The sequence below is a fragment of the Crassostrea angulata genome, chromosome 8, assembly GCF_025612915.1.
Source record: "Crassostrea angulata isolate pt1a10 chromosome 8, ASM2561291v2, whole genome shotgun sequence".
NCBI classification, from domain to species: Eukaryota; Metazoa; Mollusca; class Bivalvia; order Ostreida; family Ostreidae; genus Magallana; species Magallana angulata.
Window position 1 is genome coordinate 25,301,043 of NC_069118.1, and position 26,740 is coordinate 25,327,782.

At 33.1% G+C, this 26,740-nt stretch overlaps 2 protein-coding genes across 2 annotated transcripts; one reads left to right on the plus strand and one right to left on the minus strand.

The window, feature by feature from the left end:
- Positions 1–508: 508 nt before the first annotated feature.
- On the minus strand, positions 509–15,605 carry LOC128161220 (uncharacterized). Its single transcript, XM_052824447.1, has 6 exons — positions 15,481–15,605; positions 14,669–14,767; positions 13,848–14,098; positions 2,475–2,613; positions 1,900–2,034; positions 509–1,078 (listed from the first exon to the last, which is right to left on the minus strand). The coding sequence occupies exons 2-6, from the start codon at positions 14,727–14,729 to the stop codon at positions 981–983; spliced, it is 684 nt and encodes a 227-aa protein (XP_052680407.1). The 5' UTR covers positions 14,730–14,767; positions 15,481–15,605; the 3' UTR covers positions 509–980.
- A 2,783-nt stretch (positions 15,606–18,388) lies between these two features.
- LOC128160229 (phytanoyl-CoA dioxygenase, peroxisomal-like) lies at positions 18,389–26,740 on the plus strand. The gene is made up of 8 exons (XM_052823526.1): positions 18,389–18,550; positions 19,958–20,118; positions 20,633–20,801; positions 21,288–21,369; positions 22,254–22,435; positions 24,110–24,259; positions 24,967–25,113; positions 25,809–26,740. The coding sequence occupies exons 1-8, from the start codon at positions 18,494–18,496 to the stop codon at positions 25,854–25,856; spliced, it is 996 nt and encodes a 331-aa protein (XP_052679486.1). The 5' UTR covers positions 18,389–18,493; the 3' UTR covers positions 25,857–26,740.

The window sequence follows — 26,740 nt, forward strand, 5'->3', positions numbered from 1 at the left end:
TACTAGTCTTACATACTGTGGAATCATTTGATTTCGCGTTGGCTCAATTTTCGTGGAATTCGTGGGTTCCTCTCATCCACGAAATAACATCCTCTACGAATCAATAAATTAGAGTAATAATGTCATATTTCCTTTCCTTTTGTAGATATTTAAGAATACAAACAATTATGTCCCCACGAACCTGTAAAGTTTAAGCCATCCACGAAAATTGGCCCCCACGAAATTTAATGATTCCACGGTAATCTACGGGCCGTGGAGCAACTCACATTTCTCATTTTCTTTAACAACGGCATGGTTTCATAAAAAAATCACAATTTTCAGACTTTAAAACACCTTAAGAAAACCGCTTTCTCATTACTCGAATCAAGAATAATAAAAATATAAGAAATAAAAAATTCCAATGAGTTGTCGCACACAGTCAATAAGTGTACATGTATACACGGGACAGTTCCCACTGATGTCATTACCAAAGACGGTCATTTGTTTTTTGTAATAAAAAAAACAAGTGTGGCATATCGAATTTTATGCAATAAATAGAGTCGTGATATTAAACAAAGAAAATGTGTTTTGAACAAAGTAAACTTGAACAATATATATGTACAATTAATATAATAATACAAGATATTTGCAAGACTATTGACGAGTGAATGTCTAAGATCAAACTCCATGCATCAAATTTTAAAGTTAGAAATAATATACAGACCAAATGTATTGACAATGACCAAAACATTATACTTACGTATTTACAAAAGATATTCATTTTTCCTTGTTGTAATTTGTTCTATTACTTTTTTCATTGCTGTAAATATATTGTTGGCAGTGAAGCAGAGGATACATAGAATGCATAGAACATATTCCTGAACATGCAAGAATCCATTTCAAGCTTTATAAATATATGATACAAATTCATTGTGGTACATGTAGTGACCGTCATTTCAAGTATATTCATCCTTGCTAGGGTTTGGATTCCTGGAGGATCGTCAATTTGGCGGTTTTGTGTTATTGTTTCCTTTCGAGGTCTGGATGGTATAGCTTTCGTCCATTTGGTAGCTTGGGCTGCTCAAATGTGTCAACGGGGCTGAAAGGGGAAAACATATAATCATTCAAACTTTTTATCACACCTGATGACCAAAGACATTTTTGGGCTGTAGGTTTTTTGTGTCTGTTTTTTTTTAGTTTTGTTTTGTTTGGTTTTTTTTTTTTTTGGAGGGGGGGTTGTTTTGTTTTGTATTTTTTTTTTTTTGGTTGAGGGTCCTAAAAATCTTATTTCAAGAAGGAAGACGAGAAAACTAATGTTAAAAAAGAGGTTTCTTCTGTTATACATGCTAGCAATATATTGAATATTGCTTACCTTCTTTTGAAACAAATTGCATTCGATTCTTTCCGGAGGTCAAATTTCTGAATTGATTTTAAATATAAAGAGCACAAGATGCGTGTCTGCCAATTTGTAATTCCCCTCATACAGGACTCAAGAAAAACAAACTTAATTAAGGTCTAGTGAAAAACATTCTCTTAGCGCATGATTGGTCATCGGTTCGTGATAAGCTTACATTCCTCATACATTTTAACCTTACTTTCTTCTTTTTATCATACTTTCATATACATAATGCCATGTACCAATCAACTTGTATTCAAAGCATGCCCAATTTTTTTTCGTTACACATATCTATGTATGACTATATCTTTTATTCCAAAAGAATAATAATTATATGTCCAAGAAGAATAATGACAATCTCATTCAAACCTTGCTCTTTGTTTATTCTGTTGTTGCTCTTTCCACGACCACCATTCCTTCGTTCAGTTTTTGTTAGGAAGCCTTCGCTTAAGCTTGATCATCCAGCCTCTTTAAACCATAATGATTATTCTGAACTGTAAAGCATATGTTAAATTGTATGGTACCTGTGCTCCCAGCTGGACTCTGCCTTTGGTTCCCAGCCCTGTGTTTCCTACAGGCGACAAAATAGACAATGATCGATATAACGACAGTCACTATCACTATTAATCCTACGATCACACCGGCTATGGCTCCCCAGTCTGAAGATATAAAAGATTATCACGACGATTAAATGATGACCATCGTTGTTCTTGTTTATTTTCTCATTTGTCTATTACATGTAAAATGGTTACAACCACGCAATCCTCATAATCTCATTCACGTGGTATGGGACATCTGTCACCGGTTTAGAATTTTCAAATTTTACAATATTGAACCAAAAAAATATCGTTTAAAAATATTTTGAGAAGTAAAAAATTGTAAAATCCCCAACGGGATTCGAACTCATGACTTTCAGATTGTCAGTAAACCCTCTAACTCACCGCGCTACGGAGTAAGATGACAATATGGGGAAAGAAACTACTTAATATATAATAACACTTGGTTTTCTTGTTTATTTCGATAAACAATACATTTACGTCACAACATGGAAGTGTCCCATACCACCTTAACATTGGTATACGTCTATGAATCGACTTACTTGTTTCGGCGGAAATTTTCGCTGTAAGAAGGATCTCAAAACTAGCGCTAGTCAGGGAATTGTCTGTTTTCTTTATTATCATTCCAAGAGAGAATGTTGAGCAGTATGGCTCAATATCCCTCTCCAAGCATTTTTCGGTCTGCAAAATAATAAACATCCTCAATTCAAATCTGACATCATCAGGGACAAATATCAGATTATCAAAAGTAAATCGCCAGGCTCGGAGATGGAAAACACCAAACGAGTTGGATATGAAAGACAACAGTATAACACCAATTGAGGATTTTGGTCATGATTATGGCTTATAATAATAATTACTTTTTTTTATCTCACTTTAAAGACCGACCTACCACTCAATTGGTGAGCAGGTACATGTATATGGTTGCACAATAAGTAAATAGATAAATCATTACATCAACAATCAAATTGTTCAATCAATCAACATAAATTATCACATTTATTTAGTAAAAAGATTGTTCAATCAACCAATCCATGATCAATTGCAATTAATCAAATTGTTAGGCTGGAGTTAATCTGATCCTTAAAAGGATCACGTCTAAAGTTAATGTGAAAGTCATAAGTCGGAAATCGTTATGAAAGTCACCTATAGACCAATCGAACAATTCATGATTTGGACTTTACAAGATTTATTATACTCCATTATGGAACAGGCTTACCACGAATCTGGAAATTTGTCATTTGTGCCTTATTAACTTTTAATTATTTCTTAAAATATAGCATTGCAAATCATGGGAGATTTTTGTACCACGTAATTTCTTACACTTAATTACTTAGACGTAAGTCAGATGAATTAAAAAGTAACAAAATATTACAGTTGAAAAGTGTAGCGTAATAAATGTGAAGCATTTTCATAAATTGATAAGAATATGTTTGAAAATTCAATGTTTGTTAGGTTGGCACTTTTTTTTCACGCGTAAAGTTGTTGACGTCTTGTAGTAAGTGTGTGTTGTTCGGCTCACAATAAAATTATCATGATGCTTTGGGTAAGATCACAGAGTATATAATATAAATAATTTACTACATGAGTGATATCCATTTTTTATATTGAGCTAAGTTTGCATGTATATATACGACAAATAAATTGTACAGGCAAGTTTAACTGGATCAATAATAAGCGTATAATTAAATTACTAAAAGTTAGGATATCTTCAAACAATATAAAACTGTATGATGTATGTGTATGTAGGTTTTGGACGTTAATTGTCATACAAAAAGCTATGATAATAGCAATGAATGAAAATAACTATCAGAGGTTAATTTCACAAATTATACACTCAACAAAACTTCTTAGTGTTCACCGTAATAAAAAGAATAATTTTGAAATAGCAAATTGAAATGATGTGAAAATTTCAACAGTTTGTAACTGATAATTATGTTTGCTCGTCAATAACACGGATAAAACATAGGTAATCACAGATTACAAAGCTCACCGAGACGAGGCATCACCCTTATGAGACTTCACCTTTATGAGACCACCTTTATCATATTAAATGAAAATCATACTTTATGATCTTGGATTCTGTTTTGACACAATATCGTATATCATCTGTTAAAAAATTGTATGATAATCATATGTTCATAAGTTAATCAATACAATAATTTAAAATTAGATATTGCATCCTATCATATTTACAACATATAGCATATAATACAATAAAATACCATAATAAACAATGATGAGATATGATATTGTAAACGTATGATATGACATTGTATTGTGTTATACGTTATTGTATTTGATCAAATAATACAATATCATAATATAATAAACAATATAGTATTATATTACAATATCATATTACATAATACATCATAACATTGAAACATATGATATTATATTGTATAATATAGTATGATATTGCATGATACTGTATCATTTTTGTTACATAATATGATATTGTATCATATTATACAATGTTATTTGATACAACATTGTATCATATCAAATGATACAATATTATGTGATAAAGTAAAATATTATATAATACAATATTATATTATACATATTGTATCATATGATACAATTATATATTTAACAATATCATACAATACAATTTCATGTGAATCAGATGTGATAATAAATCATATTATAAACCAATATCATATTATACAATATCGTATGATACGATATTATATAATATAACAGTATCATATTATACAATTTCATGTGATATAATTCTATATTTCAGAAACTAATATCATATTATACAAAATCGTATGATACAATATTATAGAAAATACAATATAGTATCATAGGATACAATATTATATTTGCAATATCTTATGTAATAGTATCATGTGATTAAATAATAATACAATATAATATTATACAATATTGTATCATAATATACAATACTATACATAACGATATCATGATACAATATCATAACATAAAATATCAAAAAAATTTATACAATATCATATCGTATCATATAACTTTTTATATTACATATGATATCATATTGTATCATATTAAACAATATCGTTTCATACCATACAATACTATATTATAGGAATCATGTTATATCATTTATCAACAAACACATCTATCTATCGGGCAGGTTTGAGTGAGGTAGGAGATTTCTTTAGCATCCTTGATAATGGAGATCAGGCTCTGCATCTGAAGCAACCTCTGTGTTTCATTTATAATATAGTTAAATCAACTATGCAAGCTATCATCTATAAAACATGTGACATGTTCCAAAAAAATTAAACCTCATTCAGCATCCGAAACCTATGGCTCAGATTCAGCATTCAAGCCTGTCAGGTGCATCAGTATACATAAGACGCATCTCCATGCAAGTTTGGTGAAGTTCAGACCAGTAATAACTAAGATATCATCATCAGAGGGCACTAGCAATTAAAACCTTAACCTGCTCCAGCATCTGCAACCTTTGGCTCAGATTCAACATCCATGCCTGTCAGGTGTATCTGTATCATAAGACACACCACCCATTCAAGTTTGGTGAAGTTAGGACCTGTAATAACTAAGATATATTTTATAGCATCCTTGATAATGGAGATCAAGCTCTGCATCTGAACCTTCCTCTGTGATTCATTCATACTACAGTTTAATCAACTATGCAAGTTTGAAAAAGTACTATTATCTATTAAACATGTGACCTGTTCCAAAAAACTTAATCATATCCAGCATCTGAAACCTATTGCTCAGACTCAGCATTCAAACCTGTCAGGTGCATCAGTATCATAAGACGCACTATCCATGGAAGTCTGGTGAAGTTAGGACAAGTAATAACTAAGATATGATCATCAGAGGGCACCTGTTTAAAAAACTTTAACCAGCTCTAAAAACCTTAACCTCCTTCAGCATCCGAAACCTATGGCTCAGATTCAGCATTTAAGCCTGTCTGGTGCATCATTATCATAAGACGCACCATCCATGCAAGTCTGGTGAAGTTAGGACAAGTAGTAACTAAGATATAATCATCAGAGGGCACCTGCAACAAAAACTTTAACCAGCTCTAAAAACCTTAACCTTGTCCAGCATCCGAAACCTATAGCTCAGATTCAGCATTCAAGCCTGCCTGGTGCATCAGTATCATAAGACGCACCATCCATGCAAGTCTGGTGAAGTTAGGACAAGTAGTAACTAAGATATAATCATCAGAGGGCACCTGCAACAAAAACTTTAACCAGCTCTAAAAACCTTAACCTTGTCCAGCATCTGAAACCTATAGCTCAGATTCAGCATTCAAGCCTGCCTGGTGCATCAGTATCATAAGACACACCATCCATGCAAGTTTGGTGAAGTACGGACCAGCAGTAACTTAGATATTGCTATCAAAGGGCACCTGCAAAAAAAACTTTAACCAGCTCCAAAAACCTTAACCTCCTCCAGCATCCGCAACCTATAGCTAAGATTCAGCACTCAAGCCTGTCTGGTGCATCAGTATCATAAGACACACCATCCATGCAAGTTTGGTGAAGTACAGACCTGCAGTAACTTAGATATTGCTATCAAAGGGCACCTGCAACAAAAACTATAACCTGGTCCAACAATCTTAACCTCCTCCAGCATCTGAAATTTAGGACTCAGATTCAGCATCCAAGTCTTTCAAGTCCATAAGTAGGTCCAGATGCATCATCCATGCAAGTTTGGTGAAGATAGGACAAGTAATAGCTTGGATACAGGACCTGCAACAAAAACTTTAACCAGGTCCGGACGCCGACGCCGACGCCGACGCCGAGGGTATAGCATAAGCTCCCCCTGACTTCGTCTCGGTGAGCTAAAAATAAAACAACACCGATTGAAATCATTTATCCGTGACAAAACGTCAAAACTTTAAATTGGTATTTTTTCTGCGTATCGTGTATGAATGTTAATTGTTATGATTGATATTAGTCTTTGGTGATAGTTTAAAAAGAAATCCACTTAGCATGGTCAAAATGATTATTGAACACACAGCCAGCGACTTTGAAATATTAATATCTGCATTGCATATGTTATGATAGGTGCACATCAAAAACTCAAATCATTGTTTACTTGGAGATATTTAATAAGCGTTTTCCATCCTTATATTCGACATAATTCAATAATGACAAAGGGAAATAACTCTTTTCTACTTTTCTCTAAGTGATATATCTAAATGCATTAATTTTTCTAATGTAAACAATTTTTTTCTTTTTTTAAATTAATTTTAGTTTTCTGGCAAAGTAGGCAATAAAATTTAAATAGACAAACAAGTATCCATCCACTTATATTTAGTTTTTAAACAAAAGAAAGTGTGATTTTCAGATGATAATTTCAGCCTTTGGTTTTTATTACCTTACATCTTAAATAGTATGGATACATATATATTTTATTTATTTTTTGATGAAATTCAAGTCCAATAAGTTAAAAAAAGTTTAGTTTTTATACCCGCACTTTCTAAAGAAAGTTCGGGTATATTGTTGTTACCCTGTTCCGTCCGTCCGTCCGTCCGTCCGTCCGTCCGTCCGTCCGTCCGTCCGTCCGTCCGTCTGTCACGTTTTACTTTCTCAAACTGCTCTTACATCTTATAAACCAGCAAACTGAACTCTTGGAGTTTGATTTGGGGTATCATGTTGTTTTGTAAAAAAGTTTCAAAAATTCTCTGTTAGTCCTGGGGGTCAAATAATTGGTAAAAAATGACGTTTTTTCACAAAAAACCTTCTTCCTCGAACTCCTCCTACATTTTCAAAAGTAGACAAATCATCTTTTGGAATATGTTTTAGGGTATCCTATAGATGCGCAATAAGGTTTCGGAATTTTCAATTTTGTCCTGGGGGTCATTTAATGGCTAAAAAATGACGTTTTTTTACAAAAAAAACTGGTTTAAAAAACGTCATTTTTTTTAAGCAGTAGCCAAATGATCTTCTAGAATATGATTGGGGGTGTCATATTGAGGCATGATCAGGTTCCAGAATTTTTTTTTTAATTAAGGGGATCAGTGGGCAACAAAAAATGACGTTTTTTGGCAAAAAAAATATGGTTCCCAGAACTCCTCTTACAACTTTTGGAGTAGCTACATCATCTCTTGGGATATAATTGGGGCTGTCCTATAGATGTGCAATAAGGTTTTAAAAATTTAAATTTCATCCTGGGAGTCAAATAGTAGCAGAAAATTGACGTTTATCACTAAAAAATCAAACATTGATCCAAGAGCTCCTCTTATGATTTAATGGATAGACAATCATATCTTGGGATATGATAGGGACTGTTCTATAGATGTGCAGTAAGGTTTTCAAAATTTAAATTTCATCCAGGGAGTCAAAATGTAGCAGAAAATTGACGTTTATCACTTTAAAAAAAACATAGATCCTAGAACTCCTTTTATGATTTAATGGATAGACACATCATATCTTGGGATATGAAAGGAACTGTTCCATAGATGTGCATTAATACGGTTTTGAAAAATTAAATTTAACCCTGAGGCCCATTACCTACCGGTACATACCTTTTGATGCCCTTTAAGGATCAAGAATATATATGGTTAAGGGGTGGGGATCTCAACCGTTTTCGAGATATTCGTGCACTTCCTGTTCAAGGGGGGTCATGACAACCCCCGGGGCCCATGACCTACATACCGTTTGATGCCCCTTGACACAAGGTACAAGAATATATATGGTTTAAGGGTGGGGATCTCAACTGTTTTGAAGATATTAAGGGACTTGCTGTTTGAGGGCGTCAGGACCACCCACAGGGCCTATGACCTACATAACATTTGATGCCCCTTGACATCAGAAACATGAATATATATGGTTTAGGGGTCATGATTATAACAGTTTCTGAGATATATGGTAATTTCAAATTCCTGGGGGGTGGGGATGACCCCAGGGGTCAGATCTAATAAACCCTATATATTGCCAGTAACAGCCAATATATGATTATGAAAACCCTATATTATTATCTTTGTCCGTTTTCAAGTTACCATTTACAATAGAGTCTATGATTCTTTCTACAAGGTTCAATGTTAGACCCCACACCCTTTTGACACCCCCCCTCCCCCCCCCCCCCCTACCCCGAAAAGTGGTTGTCTAACCCAAAATGAGAAAAATCAAACCAGGGTGCACAACTAGATTTGCAGGCCTATCATATCCTAGAGTTTTGTACAATTATGTTCAGCCATCTCTGAGAAACAAGTTCAGAGCGGGAAAGAAGAAAAAGAAAATGAAGAATATATACATGTATTAAGAACCGTACAAAAACAATAAGTCTCCAAACTTCATTCAGGAGACTTAATAATTAATAAAGATTAAATAGAGATAGGATCATCAAACATCAATAATTTAAAGATAATTGACAATTTCTGATTCTAAGGGGGTCAGGATGACCCCTTAGGTTCATGACTTACATGCCATAATGATCTGATGCGCCTGCATGACCTAAGGAGGAATAATATCTTTGGATTAAGGTGGGGATCTCAATGGTTTTTATGATATTTGATAATTTCAGGAAGAGCACTTGGGATCATGACCTACATACCATCTTAAATGCCTTGAACAAAGAAACAATAATATTATATGTACATGATATATGATTCAATTTAAGAACCCAGATATAGATCAATCATCTGTTTTGTAATACTTCCTATGTATATATACATGTACATGTATTAGTTTGTGTTTTGTTCTATACTATTCATGTTCATGGCTGTAGTATGGCTTAGTCTTATTTTAAATTACATTAAAAAATTGTCAAATATATGACTTGGAACCCCCACTCCCAAACAAACTCAAATATAAACTGTTCTCTCTCCCCCCCCCCCCTTCCTTGTCGAATAATCTATTAAAATCAAAATATAATTTGGGTGTCTAAAAACTTTTATAAACTGGTAAAAAATGTTATTCTTAAAAAAAATTACATTACACCTTGCATAATTGACAAATGATCTATTGAGATACGATCAGAGGTCATATTTCTACCTTGGGATCAATAAGTAGTATTCATTGACAAGTTAAAATTAATTAATAACAATAAATGATTCAAATTATAAATGTTTATACTCCACATTCATCCCCCCCCCCAATCTAACCTGCTTAATATAAAGATTCAGTCTTCTTAATACATTCTTACATGTGTACAGTAGCAAATTTTAAATCATTTCTTGATTGCTTTTTCTCTCGTGATTCACATTAACATTTTGGAAATTGCTTAATTCAATTTTTAAGATTTATAAACAAAATGTTATATGCATCACTGCCATGTGTATTCACCTATTTGGGGCAATTGTAAAGTCTCCTAAACAAAGCAGTGACATCATTAGGCTAGGAATTACCCACATGGATCAAACATGCACTACTGTATAACATATGAATAAGATAAAATACATTATTATTTCTAGTTCTGAAATGTCAGGGTGTCTCCAAGGGGGCATAATCTTACAATACAATTTTACGCGCAATGACACAAAGAGCAAAAATAAATTAAACGGTTTAGGGATGAGGATCTCAGATCTCAGAAGTTAACAAAATATACAGTACGTGTATCATATCATTTCCTATTTCATAAAGGCGGAGGGGGGGTTGGGGGGGGGGGGTTGGGGGGGGGGGGGGGTTAAAGACAACACCTGGGGGTCATTAATGTACTTTACACCAGTTGATGCATCATAATGACTTTAGAAGATATTTTGTATTTTCCTGTTTCGTGGGGTCAGAACAGTCCCATAAGGTCATGACCTACATTGTATTTGATGCATTATAATACATTAAAGAAAGAAATACTCCTTCCTTCCTATTATTACTCATATAAAAAATATAAGTGTCTACACTTACTTACATATGAAATACACAAATTTAATAAGAAATTGTTTATACAGGGTCAATATGGGGTCAACTCAACGCAGTCTGACAAATGAAAAAAATAACTTTTGCAACTAAAAACTAGAAACTAAAAACTAAACTAGAAACTTTACAAATGCGATAGGATAGGTAACGATGATAAGCTTATTTAAATATTAAAAGATGATGATACAGTATGCTGTCAAAGGGAGATTACATTTAGAAAGTGAAAGTAGAACTTATATACATGTGTATGTATGCTGGCAGGAATCCCATGCTGGCATCTTATTATATTGTGCTGCTGCTACTACATGTATTTATGCTTACCTAAATTGGTCAACATCATAATGATAATCCAATTAAAACACAATAATGAATTCCTTTAGCTGATCTTAACTACCGTAATCCTTTTCTGCATACGGAAAACACAGACATGTATGTATGGGTGTTGCTAAAACGCGGAACGGAAAACGGAACGGAATGGAAAATATCATCACGTTTATCCCTTAAAAAGGGTATAGACTGGCCAGAAACGATTTACTTTGTATCTTTTATTTATATCTAATGAATGATTATCAACATGTTGCTATCTTATTAATATTCATATGAATGTCTATCAATTATAGCATTGTATTCATTCGGCTTTAGTTGAGTACGAAACGGAAAAGTCAAATGTATACGAATTGTGAAACATTAACATGATTAAACGAGCAAATTAGCTATAACTTTTTACTTATTTCTCTTATATGGTATTGCTGGCATATTAGCGTAACGTACGCAGTTAGTGAAAGCGTTTTATGCGTGTTTTGAGTATTTTTATATTATTTTCAAATATGATGTACATGTATATACTTACATCAAAATTGAATTTTGGTGTTCTAGACGATCTTTTATCATACAGACGATACTGTATCATTGAGATGGAAGAAAAAAACTGTAGGACTGACGACATTAAAAAATTAAAATACAGTAAACATTAAAATACCCGGTAATTTGTGAAACTAGTAATTTGTGAAACTAGTATTTTTAGCAATGCAATTTTGTTCACGTTTGCATTACAAAGCATGCAGTTGTTTATTCCAGCAGCTATATACATATGATCCGAATAGAGAGCTCTAGACGTTGCCTGGTTTGATTTTCCGATTATATATTGGGACTATAGTCTGTCGATCCCAAAATATTCATGCAGCACATTTGGACGATTTATAATGGAAAATGTTGACATCTTTTCTCCATTTGGAAGTCACTCAGAGAACCTTGCACAATTTTTCAACACCATCATCCGGGTCTGTTAAAATGCAAAACCCCGTAGACTTCTTTATTTTTAGCCGTGTATTTATACCAGCTGATAAGCTAGAGAGGACGTTTTAAAGAAAGAATAATGAGAATGTTTAATGCTTCTAAAAGAGAATCGCTTGAACCCTGAGGTATATATAAATACATGTATACAGCAAAAAGTGAATCGAGGATATTTTGGGACAGAATAAAGTGGTCAATGCATGTACTGTTAATTTTGAGGAAATAAATATTCTTGAATAAATAATCTAATATTGCTAATCTTTCAAAAAAAATTAAAAAGGTACATAAAGTATATCGTTTTAGCATACTTAACAAATCTATGAGGTAAATAACATTATACATGTATAAGATTTTCCGTTTTCCTTCCGTTCCGTTTTCCGTTCCGCGTTTTAGCAACACCCATGTATGTATACACGTGAGCCCATCTAATCGAAGAGCTGGGTAAAACTAGTACCCGCTAATGAGACATGCAGACCTGTGTTGTGTACGTAACTTCAGACAAAGATCATTCATTTGTAACATGCATGTATTTTTATGACCTATTCTTCAAATCCACTTGCACTATTTTATTAGATAAATAACAGCTTTAAGGTGGTGCAGGACACCTGCATATTGTGATGTACATGTATACTTCCTATTGAGATAAACAATTAATAAAGTATGTTGACTATTGATTAAATATTTACCCCCCAAATAATGTTACCTAACATTGAAGCGCAATGGGTTAGAGCGTTTACATGTCTGTAAGAGCATTGGGGTCCAAGGTGTATTTTTGGTAATTTACGAATTTTCATGGGGAGGGGGGTCTGGACCCCTCACTCCCACCCCTTCTCTAAATCTGTGCACACGATGATGTTCATGTAGGCACACAGAAGCAAATCTAAAACCGGCAACCGCCACGGGGAGGGGGCATAATTTAATTTTTAATTTTGTTTGTAATAATTATATAGACCATTATACTTCCTATGACATAAAATGTTAAGATTATTGATTAACTGAAAATTCACTGCAAACAGTTCTACCCCAAATTGCACATAAAGTGCTGCTCATGTCACGATGTGTATTATCATATGGGCAGGGATCTCATCCTTCAGTTATGAAAATTATAATTTTTAAATGTATTACCGGAGTTTGCATGTGGCCTTCATTTTTGAATTAAACTGGTATAAAACAGTGTTATTTAGGGGCAAACACATGGTGCGGGTATTACTGTCTAATGACAGCATCTAGTTAACTTTGAACCCATGATTTTATCGGTACGGAGTTACCTTAAAACAATCCAAAAGCTCTGCATGAAATTCAAACAAACTGGTAGCGTTAGTGATGTCTAGCATATGACAAGGTCTCGGGTCGCAACCAGAGAGGTCAAGGTCAATGCATCCTTCTTAACAATGTGAAAGTTAAGTGGAAATCAGTCTCCTTAAGGGCAAGCCAAATAAATGTGCTTATTTCATATAGAAAATACATTATATACCGGGTGAACACTTAGAAGTTTTGTTGAGTGAGTGTAAATATATATATATATATATATATATATATATATATATATATATATATATATATATATATATATATATATATATATATATATATATAGTTGAAAAAAATAACAGCTTTAGCTTTAAGTTAAAAAAAAAGTTTAACTATAATAATATGCATATTTACATATTTCTAGATCAGGGCATTGAAAATCTAGATCGTTGAGAGGGCGTAAAACAACACACGATCAATCAATTATTCAACCAATGATTATTGAAAGACATGTAATTGTATAAAAAATATTGATCAACTTACACGAACTGTCTTCGGAAGCGAAACACCCAAGAGTTGTAGGAACTCAAGTTGAACCGAGCAATCTTTTTCTTTAATACCTACTACGGTGGCGCAGACCTCACAGTTTTCTGGAAGTGCATCTTCGCAAATCGCAGAAAACATGTGGCATGCTTTATTCGCCCTGCCAGTGAACTTGACGATCACCGGCGAATCGGGTGGCACCTCTTTGATTATTCCACCAAATGGTATAATAGCGTCAAAGCACGACCAAACTAAAAAGGCAACGGTTCAACGCCATTGAATGATCATGTTTCGCTATGATTGATATAAAAAGGGGTCAGTAATTTTAAAAATATTAGCATATTTTTTATTAATATTTAACATATTTAGCATTTATTAATATATGAAGATACTAGGTTTATTCTTTAATTTGATAACATGCCAATCCATATTTTATCATGTATACTTATTCTTCAAAAAATTACAAAGCTTACGATTAAAAATACGGTGGACTCATCTTTGTTCGTGGGGGACCAATGTTCGTGGCTTTCGAATTAGTTAACCCTTGCCCACGAATTTACATCCCCACGAACGTTTACACAATCATTTGTTTAATATTTTAATTATGAAAATTATCCCGATTACACTACCAACGAAATTACGTCCCCAAGAACTAGAAAAATGTTGGCTATACCCATGAACATTGACCCCAACAAAAAAATGATTCCACAGTACTAGTATTAACTGGGGTATTTTATTTACCATAAACAGTCTGAATCTTGCACCGCAAATATCATAAACACACATCTTTATATAATCATCATACGAACAAATTAACTTACTATCTTTGGGAAAGGCAAAGGGCAAGGAGGTCACGACAGCAAATATGACGATCATTTTCATCTTGAGCAAGGTTATTTGTCTTCTATGTACTATTATGTCTGTAAAAATGAATCTTTAAAAGTTCAATATTTCGAAAGTTACCTATAGGTATGTGCTTAAAGTAGTAGAAGTATAAATTCGAGAATTCGCTACCTATCGTTCAATTGACCCTTGCACACCAGGGCTATTTCTTTTTCCTTTTTAGCTCATTTGAGCGAGCTTTTTCTGATCACATTTTGTCTGTGGTCTGTCTGTCCGTTCGTCCGTCTGTCTGTCCGTAAACTTCTCACATTTTCAACATCTTCTCAAAACTACTGGGTCGATTTCAACCAAACTTGGCACAAAGCACCCTTTGACATAGTGGACTTAAAGTTGTGAAAAATAAGGACTACGCTTATTTCAAAGGGGAGTTAAGGAATTATTATAAATTTTTGAGAAATTTTCAAAAATCTTCTCAAGAACCAATTAGCTAGGAAAGCTGAAACTTTGTTGGAAGCATCCCCAGGTAGTGTAGATTTAAGGTTTTGAAAATCATGACCCCCCCCCCCCCAAGGGTATGGTGGGGCCATAAGAGGGAGATTGAAATTCAAGTTACATATTACGCCAGCCCCCAAATTACCAAGCATTTTTTTTTCTTTTTGGAAAATTTTTAGATTATTTACAGTCTATGAAAAATTCGTAAGTCTCTCTCTCTCTCTCTCTCTCTCTCTCTCTCTCTCATATAAAAAAAATGGATGAGTAAAATAGTTTTGAAAAATTAAAGCAATGTTACCTTCTGTGGAATGAATTCAGTCCTACATCCTCGAATACAGCTTATCCGACTAGATCTGTAAGCAGCTATATGTACATGAAGTGTACAAAGTCTTGTGACCAGTGCTCATCTACACGAACAGTCCCAACACCTTGAGTACAGCTCATGCAGTCCTTATTCAATCGGTACTTTTCGGGCTTTTTCTGCAGACCTCAACGATGGTGGGTTTACATCCATATCTATATCCAATTTGAAAAAAGTGTCCTTCTATTATATACATTCTCACACTGTACCCTTTTACTTTTATTCTGCATCTCGTAAAGGTCAAATTTTACATGCTAGACTTTGACTAGAATACAGTTTTTAAAACCTTCATCTTTATCCTCGTGACATCAACCACAGGTGCTTGAGGACAGGACCGACCGCCCCCTTCCACCCCCACCCCAGGCATCTAAACCCCCAGGACTTTACCCATATTTTTAATTCTTTAAATTATCTTTTTATGACAAATTTATAATCTAATGTATATATACAATCATTGCACAAAATTTCTTTAAAACAACATTTTGAAAAATCAAAGTACTGAAGAACTGACGGGAGTTGATTTTGTCGATGTTTATTTATTTTAAAATCAATGATATGTTATTTTGCATGACAAGACCATGTAGTTTCTAACTTGAATAACGCACATTTTTATAATATGGATTTTTGGACATTTCGACAAGAATGTCGAGAAACCCCCATATGAATCATGTTAAATAATATTTAAAGATAAATTAATTCAATCAAACTATGTATCAGTAATAGAAATATTTTTCGAAAATTGTATGGATCCAAGCAATATTGAACTCTAGTCTCGCTCAACCAAACGCTCGGCTGACACCGTAAACCTCCGACAAGGATTTACGGGGACAGGCGAGCGTCGAGTTGAACGAGACTTTTAAAATAATATTGAATTCTGGCGTAGGAATATATACGACTACAAAAAATATTTAAATTGTTCGTACCATTTAAAATCTGACTACTTTCAAGGTATTTATAAATAAGTTTCCTTGAAAAACAATGCTTCAGCATACATTACATTGAATTTATCGATTATTTTTAAGAACTAAGTCTTGTCAGCGGTGATTATTTGTGCTGAGGTCCAAACACTGTTTCACTTTCGGTTTGTCTGAGTAACTGCATAGGAGAGTTGATTAAAATCAACTCCCAAAAATCATATACCCTCTATTATATATAGAGGGGATATGATTTTTTCAAAAATGTTTTATGTAGAGCGGAGTGGATCAGAAACCTTGACTTGGAAAGATGACATACATTGTACATTTGTAACTGCTGAAACCTTATACTTTATGGTGATGATAACTTATCCTATCTTAAGTATGGACAAAATGATATTTCAAGCTGTGCACAAATTTATTATCACAACTAAACGATTCAATAATTAACCAATTCTTGCACAGTTTTCCTTTTGATACGTACATGTATTTTATATTTTTTCTTAATCTCAAATAAATTCATACTTGGCATAATGTGCAGACTAAATTTATAAATAACAAATGTAAATCAAATTAATTTTATGGAAACTGTTTATGGTATACATAGGCGTCGGAACGGGAGGGGGGGGGGGGGGGGCTGAACCCTCCCTCTTTTGTGGACAAAGTTAGACAAAACCATATTCCCCTTTTTTGATTTGGCTTGTCAAGGTTTCTGGTAAGTCTAGCCCCCCCCCCCCCCACACACACACACACACACCCACACACACACCGTGCTTCCGACGCCACTGGTATAAGTTTCATAACTTTCTCTGAATCCTATAGTTATTCAATTCAGCCTGATGCGCATTTATGTACTATATTATATCATCACAGATACTATGTCGATAAGAAAAGGTATTAATTAAAGTAAATAAATATAAAAAGAAGAGAGAATACCCCAGATTTGACTGTAGATAACCAAACGTTGTTTCCGCCTTTTGGGCGTATATGGCATTGAGATCAACTAAATAAGTGTCAAAACCGTGGTGATAATATAATTGAACAGCGTATATATGTTCTGTACATATGTACATGTACACAATCATATAATTGATACGTAACTATACATAACGTTATCCGTCCCTTTATTTGGACGTTGCTTAGATACCGTATTACAATATACATGTACATGTATACAAGTATCCCAGTACGTGTCGCCATCGTAGGTTTGGGGGGGGGGGGGTGTATTGCCATATATATTAGAATTTTATCTATTAGTATATGTGTTTTCTTATCATTTTAACACTACTCTGAGTATCCATCAGGGGAATATCCAATAATTATTATAGTAATTGTCTATTTCCATACTACAGTTGCATTCATTTATTACATTCATGAATATTTATATACAACCTTGAAAGATGTAAAATATTGGTAGCACATTTCGAATTTCTAGAAAAAAACACGATCACTGAAAAAAATCCTAGTGTACGTTTTTAAAAAATGATAAGCCGATATAATTTCAATTGATTAAACACTGTTAATAGAAACGTTTCATTTTTAATATAATATGGATAAAAAATGAACTTAAAGCGATAAAGAAACGCCAGGGAAAGATAGCAAAGTTTGTTTTGTATAACATCATACAGGCATCATGCTGATATACGTTTGCATAAATTACACGAAAACGTATACTTTACATTGTATATATAGGGACACTTAGACTATAGTCTTATCAGCTGTTTATCGAACATCATTAATTTTAATCACGCTCAAAGGGAATAATTTTTTAGATTCCTAAATTTGTAAAATAAAAGAATAAAACAATCTATTGTTTGGGGTTTTTTTTAAAATTAAATCATGTTTGCATGTGTTGCGAACAGATTTGGCAAGATCAATAAGTTTGCGCCCCTTTTGTGGAACTCTTTAGTGTTTGGAGACCAGATTAGAGGCACTGGACAAAGTCCATAGTTTGTTTTCATTTCAACACTGTTGAACACAGGGCAGGTCAAATACTGCGTACATTTATGTGGCAGTGAGTTGTGTGTTCTGGAAAGATGGCAGAGAGACTGAGAACAATACTTGGGCATCTGAATTCTGATGCTGTTATATCTGTATCCTTTTTCACAGCATTGAAGGTTGTTTTTACAGCTGATGATTGTGATAAAAGTTGTACAGTATGTTTTCTTGTGTGCGTGTTCATTGGTACGTGCTCATGTGATCTTCATCTGCTAGGTCGAGTGAGATACAAGAAAAAAATTATTGATTAAATTATTATAATCATTGATATTTACGATATATATTTTAAACATAGTTCTGACGAAACTGATCACTGTATATTATAAATAATTAATATGTAAACGGTGTGACCGTTGGACCGAGCGCAGATTTAACACAGTGCAGTTTGATTTTTGTATAATAAAACCTATCTAAAACGCAAAAATAGGATCCGCCAGCATGGTTGCCTACTCAAATCATTCGTCAGTTAAACTAAACGTCGCGTGCTCAGTCTACATTATGACGTCATATTTCAGACGTAAAACGTTCAAGTTTTGTCGTCGGAAATAGCCGAAGAGAGTTACGTGATTCCGAATTTTTTTTAAATTTCTTCTTTTATTGTTCATCAATTTAATTCATATGAATGCCAATGTAATAAAATTGAATACTTTATTCAGTATCAAAAAGATCAGTTCCTTGATGTTAATGTTTTTATTTTCCATCTGATAATTTGATAAGACATACAAAGAACAAGTCGTATTTCTTGATTGAAGCGCTATTGAAACTTATCTGGTTTCCTTTTTAATTTCTTTTAATTTAAATTACCTTCTATTGAAACACTGGAACTTATTTAATCGAATCTAGGGGCAATAAACATCGATAAGTACCAGTCAATCAATGATCGAACTATTTTTTCAAAAAAAAAATGGCTGTCAATATGGCGGCGCCCAGGGCTGGAAGAAAATTTTTTTGGCCTTAGTACCCCTGATTCAACTTTCATTTTTCACTGATTTTCTTATATATACGTGTTACCATTAATCCTCGCTTCGCGAGGCGGGCTTCGCCCGCTTCTCGCTGCGCTCGGTATTAAGATTGTAAGGGGTATTATTTACTAGTATTCTAAGAAACTTCTTTGCAAGTGGTATTAACCCCTTCATGGTAACTGCGGTACTGCTCTTTTGCAGGGCAAAATGACATAGTTTGGTGAAATATGATGTAACGTCAATTGTTTCATTTACGTCATTTTATAATCTATCTACTGAAATTTCGGCAAAGTATATCATTTTGCCCTGCAAGACAGCAGTACCGCAGTTATCGTGAAGGGGTCTATTGATTTTTTTCCCCTCTTTTAACATTTATAACTGATCTTATAATATTTATCTCAAAAAATAAAATAGCAGGCGAGCAGCAAATATAATTTGAAAAAAATAGAATTATGGAATATTAGCTGCTATTTTTTTTCTCTGTAAATTTAAAAATATACATGTAATAGCAAACTGTATGTATCCTCAATGCCATATCAGCCAAGTCCAGCATCCTCTGGTGCAGTTCATTCTGGGCTGCAGTCATTTCGATACACATTAGACAATCCTGTGTTGTCCTATGAGCAAAGGAAGTTCTACGAGGACAATGGATACATAGTGATAAGGAATCTGGTACCCAAGGAAAAACTAGATGTTTATAGGTAAGTTATATGGATTTTTTTTTTCTTCCTGGTAGGTGTTCAATTCTTTTTTATTAAATTTGATTTTAGGGTGAGTGAAAATAAAGCTTTATAATCATGATAAAGGCAAAATATTTGGCCCAATTCCATTTTCTGTATAATTATTCTTTCTTAATTAGTACCAGGGTAATATTGTGTACAGTAATTGAAATCATGAATTTTAAATGTAAAAGTAATGGATGCGAGTGCTTTTAGCATCAGATCCATACTTGGTGGAGTTCACATGAGGTAATGAATTTGATCGCAACACAGCGCAGGGTTTAGACACAATTCATGCCCAAAAAAAATGTATATATACCGGTAGTATAATCTCCCCTATTAAACTATATATATATATTTTTTTTTTTTTGCATGGATTGTGTCAAAACCCTGTGCAGCACAGTGTTGTAGGATGTACATGCAAGATTGATTTACAACTTTCAAGTACATGTACCAGTACCCTGTAAACAGAAAATCTTTTTCTCTCCTATTTCAGAGAACGATTTGAGCAGATATGCAGGAGGGAAGTTGAAATTCCTGGTTTGACCATAATGAGAGATGTAGCTATCGCTCGGTCAGAGTTTGTTCCAGGGGAACAGGCAGTGACCAAACTTCAGGAGTTTCAAACTGACGACGTCTTGTTTGGATATTGTGAACTACCAGAGGTACTTAAATTAATAAAGAATATTTTATCATCATATGTATAAAGATTTTAGGATTGGGCAACCGACAATCTGCCTATCTAAGCTATCTCTTAAAAAGGTTTAAGATATGGTGCATGTAGCATATGGTAAACAAGGAACATTTAACCAATTGAAAATGCTCATAATCATAAGTACCAGGTATCAATTTTTAAAAGAAGGAAGAGTGATTATTACTTAGAAACTGAATGATAAAAGTATGTATGTTAAACATACATTGTACTACATTACTGTACATTGTATTAGTCTGAGAGTACCGGTACATGTATATTGTGCATAGTACTCCATGCAGAGGGTGACTCTAATAAAATGTTAATACATGTATTACGAATCAAACCTTTCAGTGATTGGTAAATAATAATGTTAACAAGTTGTACAATATCAAAAATGCTATTATTTTTTATGGAAACTAAAAGGGCAAAGCAATGAGAAAAGAAATTTTTATTTTAGATTATCAAGTTTGTGCAGGCGTTCACAGGAAAAGAAGTCAAGGCCATGCACACTATGTTGATCAACAAACCCCCAGATCCAGGTATGAGCTACCAAAGAATGGGCTATGAATTTAAGATGTGACTCATGTTCAAACTCAAAATATTATTTATATAGTACATGTACTTTTTACTTACATGATATTTGATGACTACATCAAATACAATGCATTTAATTGTTTTTAAAAAGATATTCTGTATCCATTCTTTTTATCCGTACATGAATTTCAAAAAAGATGTATATACCGGTAATTATAATTTTACCAAAAAATTAATGTACATTTTCTATTAAACTAAACCAAGGTTTAAGGTCAGACGACACGTTCCTCAATTTTAGATAACTTTTTCAAGGAATTTGTTAATGGTTTACTACTACTTTGACAAGCTTTCTTGCAAAAAATTAGGGTACCTTACCAGGCATTTCTGCAAAATACTAGAGTATGCAATATCCTATATAATCTTCTTGAAAATGCACTTGAATTGCTGATATAAAAATAAATACATCTACAGCACAGCAATTCTCTATGTTAGTCAGAACAATATCTCCACGGGGGCGGGGCTTTGAACTCACGACCTCTAAAACCTATACGCTTTTTGCAGTGAGCAGCCATGGTTGTAACCACTCGACCATCTAGACATATAAACAAATCCAATCAAATTTTGATCATTTTTAAAGTAATTATAAAATTAATATTTTTTATTGGAACTCTTGATTAAGAGGAGATACAAAAAAGATTTTTTAAGGAACGTGTCGTCTGACCTTAATTGTATTATTTTGTTGCTTTTATTATTAGATCTGAAAAACATGTTTAGGTAGCTTCCTCGCTTTTTGATGTCCAAGTGTAAAATTTTTGATTTTCAGGACAATGTTGGGTCTCATTTCTGTATTGATAAAAGCAGAGAACTGAAAATATACAAAAATTTTCAGGCAAGAAAACCTCAAGACACCCTCTACACCAGGACCTGCACTACTTCCCGTTCCGACCAGCGGACAGGGTTGTCTGCTCTTGGACAGCCATGCAGAAGGTCAACCGAGAAAATGGCTGCCTGGTCGTACTGCCTGGTACTCACAAAGGGGAACTACTCCAACATGACTATCCTGAATGGGAGGTAACCCTCAAATTTATATATTAATTTAATCAATTACCTTCTTTTAAATAGGATTAAAGTTATTAGTATGTAAACAGTAAAATAAACTAAATTATTGCTAATGTGCATCAGTATGTTAGGTTAAAGAAACAGCCAAATTGTCTTCTTTAGGAATTTGAGTCTGCAGACATCAGCATTTCGTGCAGTCTATGAGTTAATTTTCTTAGATCGATGAAGATTTTCGCCAATCAGTAAATGGGGCATGTTGATTTCAGTCCTGTCAGTTTTTAAAGAGCTATGAATTTCAATCAATTTCTATTTGAAGAACATGTACAGGTAATCATACTTGGTGGATATAAATTTCATTTAAAATATGTTTTTTTAACTTGATTTAATGTACCTGAATGTGGCTACATTATTGTGTGAACAAGGGATATTAAGATAATCTCAATCACAAATGTTAATTTACAGTGTACCTGGTGTCAACTTGTGTGGCATTGGTTTGGTAGTAATTTGCTGTGCTTTTATCACTACATGTATTTGTTATTAAACATCATAATGGTTTTCATATTTGAGAATTTTGATTAAAATGTTGAGGTTATTTACATATCAAATCTACATGAAATAAGGTTGTTAAGTGGGTTTTTTCCCAACAGACAAACAAGAAACATTTGTTTATTAATATGCCTGCATGATCAGGGGGGGGGGGGGGGGGGGGGGGGGGGGCAGAGAACTCGCATGTAGACAACATGGTGTATTGGTACAGATGTTTACATTGATATACGTGATAAATATCAAGGCATATATCTTTATCATTAAACCAATGGTCCTGTTATCAGATAACTAGATCAGTTACAAAACATGCTGAACAATTATTGATGATTAAGTACATTGGTGGCTCAGACACCCATATTTATCACATCTAGATAATGAAGAGCTACAGTGGGACAATATTCTTTTATTCTAATGGTAGAGTAGGTAGCTATCACTTCATATCTTATCAAAGTTAAACATACATGTCTGAATGATACTTGTACTAGTATTTATGATCACAAGTTTTAATAACTGTCCATCAAATTACAGTAGACCAGTCTAATTAAAATCAAACCTTCATCACATGCTCATTTTATTATGATTATCACATGACAATCAAATTAAAAGGAGCATGTGAACGAATTTTATCATTCCAATTTATATGGACTTATGATAAAAAAAAAATATCTTTGATCCTTTGATTAGTTATTTTTTGTGGCCTCATCAAGTTCAAGCTGTCAAGGTCAGACTAAAAATAAGTAAGAGAAGTACTAATGCCAATTCATAAAAGTTGTTCGGTTTTTTGTTCTCCCTCTCCCTCTGTCTCTCTCTCTCTATCAATGAACTCAGTTTTTAAACACTGGTCATTTCATAAGTTTTAAAATATGTCATTTGGTTGGGAAATTAAAAAAAAAACTTAGTTGCAGGAAAGTGAAATCTTCATATTAAAAGTAAAACAATTACATTTTAACAAAAAATATACCAGTATATATAGATGTATCTTCATATTATAATAATCTCGAGAAAAAGAGTTAATTACCAGTCATCTTTATTGTCATTTGGATGGGAGCAAGCAAAATTTTTTTTCATGCAAAGATGACCATTTACTTAAATGTTAAGTATGTGATAAAAAACCATAAAACTCTTCTTTTTATCATGCAGGGAGGTGTCAACAAGATGTACCATGGGGTCAGAGACTTTGATCCCAATGCTCCTAGAGTCCATCTGCCCATGGACACCGGGGACACCGTGTTCTTCCATCCTCTGCTGATTCATGGATCAGGAATGAATAAGACAAAGGGGTTCCGAAAGGTACCACTATACATATAATGATATTATGTAGTCTAGATAAGACCTAGTATGAACAATAACAACGATCTAACATCATAAAAATCTTACCCTCAGCTGATGCCTGTAATTAACAAAATCCTAATTTAAAGCACTGTCTTTTAATACATGCTTTAAATTTTCTTGGCTTATTATGCTTATTGCAAAATGTTATAATTCCTTCTATTTATATAGCTATTAATTTTTTTTTTTTTTTTGCACTACTGTGGAATCATTAAATTTCATGGGGGCCAATTTTCGTGGATTGCTTAAATTTTACAGGTTTGTGGGGAGGTTATTTCGTGTATTTTCTTATACCTATAAAGGAAATATGACTTTATTACTCTAATTTATTTATTCGTGGAGGATGTTAATTCATGGATGCGAGGTACCCACGAAAACCGAGCCACCATGAAATCTAATGATTCCACAGTATTTATTACTGGTGTTTGGCATTTAATGGACAACTAGTTTAATCCATTGATATTTAGGATTGTGACTCATCATATTTCAGTGTGGACACTTTTCAAGTGTATTAAAAATAATGAAAACTTAAGAAGTTCATACTACACTTCTTTAAAATATGTTAATCACTATATATTAAGTTGAAAATAAACATTAAAAGATATTGTTTACTCATAATTATCGTCACTTTAAATGTCTTCAATTTAAGTTTAAATTGTATTTTTCAGTCTATTTCATGCCATTATGCATCTGCTGACATTAACTTCATTGATGTCAAAGGCTCCATTCAAGACGGGGTGGAAAAGGAAGTTTTTGAAATGGTTCACAAAAAACTGGTTGCCAGAGGAGTTGACCCCACAAAATTGACAATGAAGGTGATTTAACAATGTTTTAGAGCAATCTGATTAATTAAAATCAGCCATTCTGATGGTATCAGAATTGCTGATTTTAATCAGATTGGTTTTAGAATTGTTTTTAATTGATTAAAATTTCACATTTCAGCTCTGTACTGTGAAATCATTATAATTTGTGGTTGCTCAATTTTTGTGGTTTAAGTGGGTAGCCCTCACCCACGAATTTACATCCTCAACAAAAACAAATTTTGAAAGAGTTAGTTTTCTTACAGAAACTGAAAAACCAAAGCATCCACGAAGTTACATCCCCACAAATAAACAAAAATTTCCACAATCCACAAAAATTGGCCCCCACGAAATTTAAATGATTCCACTTATTAAAATTTACTAGAGTTATAAATTTGAAAATCAGTTTGATTTTAATAGCATACGAGTATCATATTTAATTTTATTAAGGCTTCTGGAATTTTTTGATACATCCGTACCAGTGTAAACTGCCTTTTACAGAATGACTCCTTGTAGAGGTGTTTAAAACCTCTCAACAAATCGGAGTATTTGTTTTTGTCACAGAAACAACTTTTGATAAAAAATTGTAAAGACCCAAGATGCAATCTTACTGCATGTTTACAAATATAATTTATACATGTACATGTATTAAATTAGCATTTTGTTGATAAATGCATCAAATAAACTATTTTGTTTCATCTTAATTATAGGACCTCTGGATGTTAAAGAGTAGAGATGTATCTCTGCCTCTGAATTAGATTGGAGTTTGATGGTTTACCAAGAGACATCATATGATTATGTACTGAATTTTTTTAAAAATCAACTTGGTGATTGTGAAGAAAAAAACTGTGAATCAACAGACGTTATAATGTTTCAATTTGATATAAGAGAAATGACACTTAAAAAAACTCTCTTGCATCATTTCGTGTAGAGCTGTGATATATATTGATTTAAAAGTTTTATTTTACCCGGTATATACCGGTACTTTAGTATGTAAAATTTGTTTTTTCATTCATCGAGTTCTAGCTGGCTCAGTGGATTTAAAAAATGTGACAAATGTCCTCAATTAATATTCAAAGTCACTCCATTAATATATTTGTTACATTTATGTGTAATGAACACATGAAAATTGATTAATATGCTTGTGTGACTTAATTATCACAGAATAAGTTTGCTCTTGTAAACTGGGACAGCTAGTTTTCCATTTTGGAAAATAGTGTTTCAATTAGAATATATTAAGTGAAATTAAAGTTTTAAAGTTTTATGCTTGATTTGTAACATGCCTATTATGATGACCATATTTATTCAAATGTCATGATTTTTATCTGTATCAAAACTAATTGAATGGGAAGTGAATTTGTGCATTATTTACACAAAATGTGAATAACATGTACTTGAGAATTACACAAGAATGAACCATACAAGTGATAAGAGGGATTTTATATAATAATTTTATAATCTGATTTCAGGAATAAATTTGTCAGGTTGATCATATGTTTGCGAAAAAAAAATTGGTACACATGCAAACACAGAATGAGCTATTATCTATCAATCTGGTCGGACTTGTATATAGTGATGGTTACCTTAAATTCTGTTATTCAGTTGTTGATTTATTTACTAATAAATTGTTTATTCAATAAAA

Coding starts and splice junctions, on each gene's coding strand:
- LOC128161220 (XM_052824447.1), bottom strand. CDS start 14,729: ATGAAAATGATCGTCATATTTGCTGTCGTGACCTCCTTGCCCTTTGCC. Junction 2,614..13,847: donor CGCTTCCGAAGACAGTTCGT/GTAAGTTGATCA, acceptor ATTATTTTGCAG/ACCGAAAAATGCTTGGAGAG. Junction 1,079..1,899: donor GAGTCCAGCTGGGAGCACAG/GTACCATACAAT, acceptor TTCCCCTTTCAG/CCCCGTTGACACATTTGAGC.
- LOC128160229 (XM_052823526.1), top strand. CDS start 18,494: ATGGCAGAGAGACTGAGAACAATACTTGGGCATCTGAATTCTGATGCT. Junction 18,551..19,957: donor ATTCTGATGCTGTTATATCT/GTATCCTTTTTC, acceptor ATGCCATATCAG/CCAAGTCCAGCATCCTCTGG. Junction 24,260..24,966: donor AGACAAAGGGGTTCCGAAAG/GTACCACTATAC, acceptor TGTATTTTTCAG/TCTATTTCATGCCATTATGC.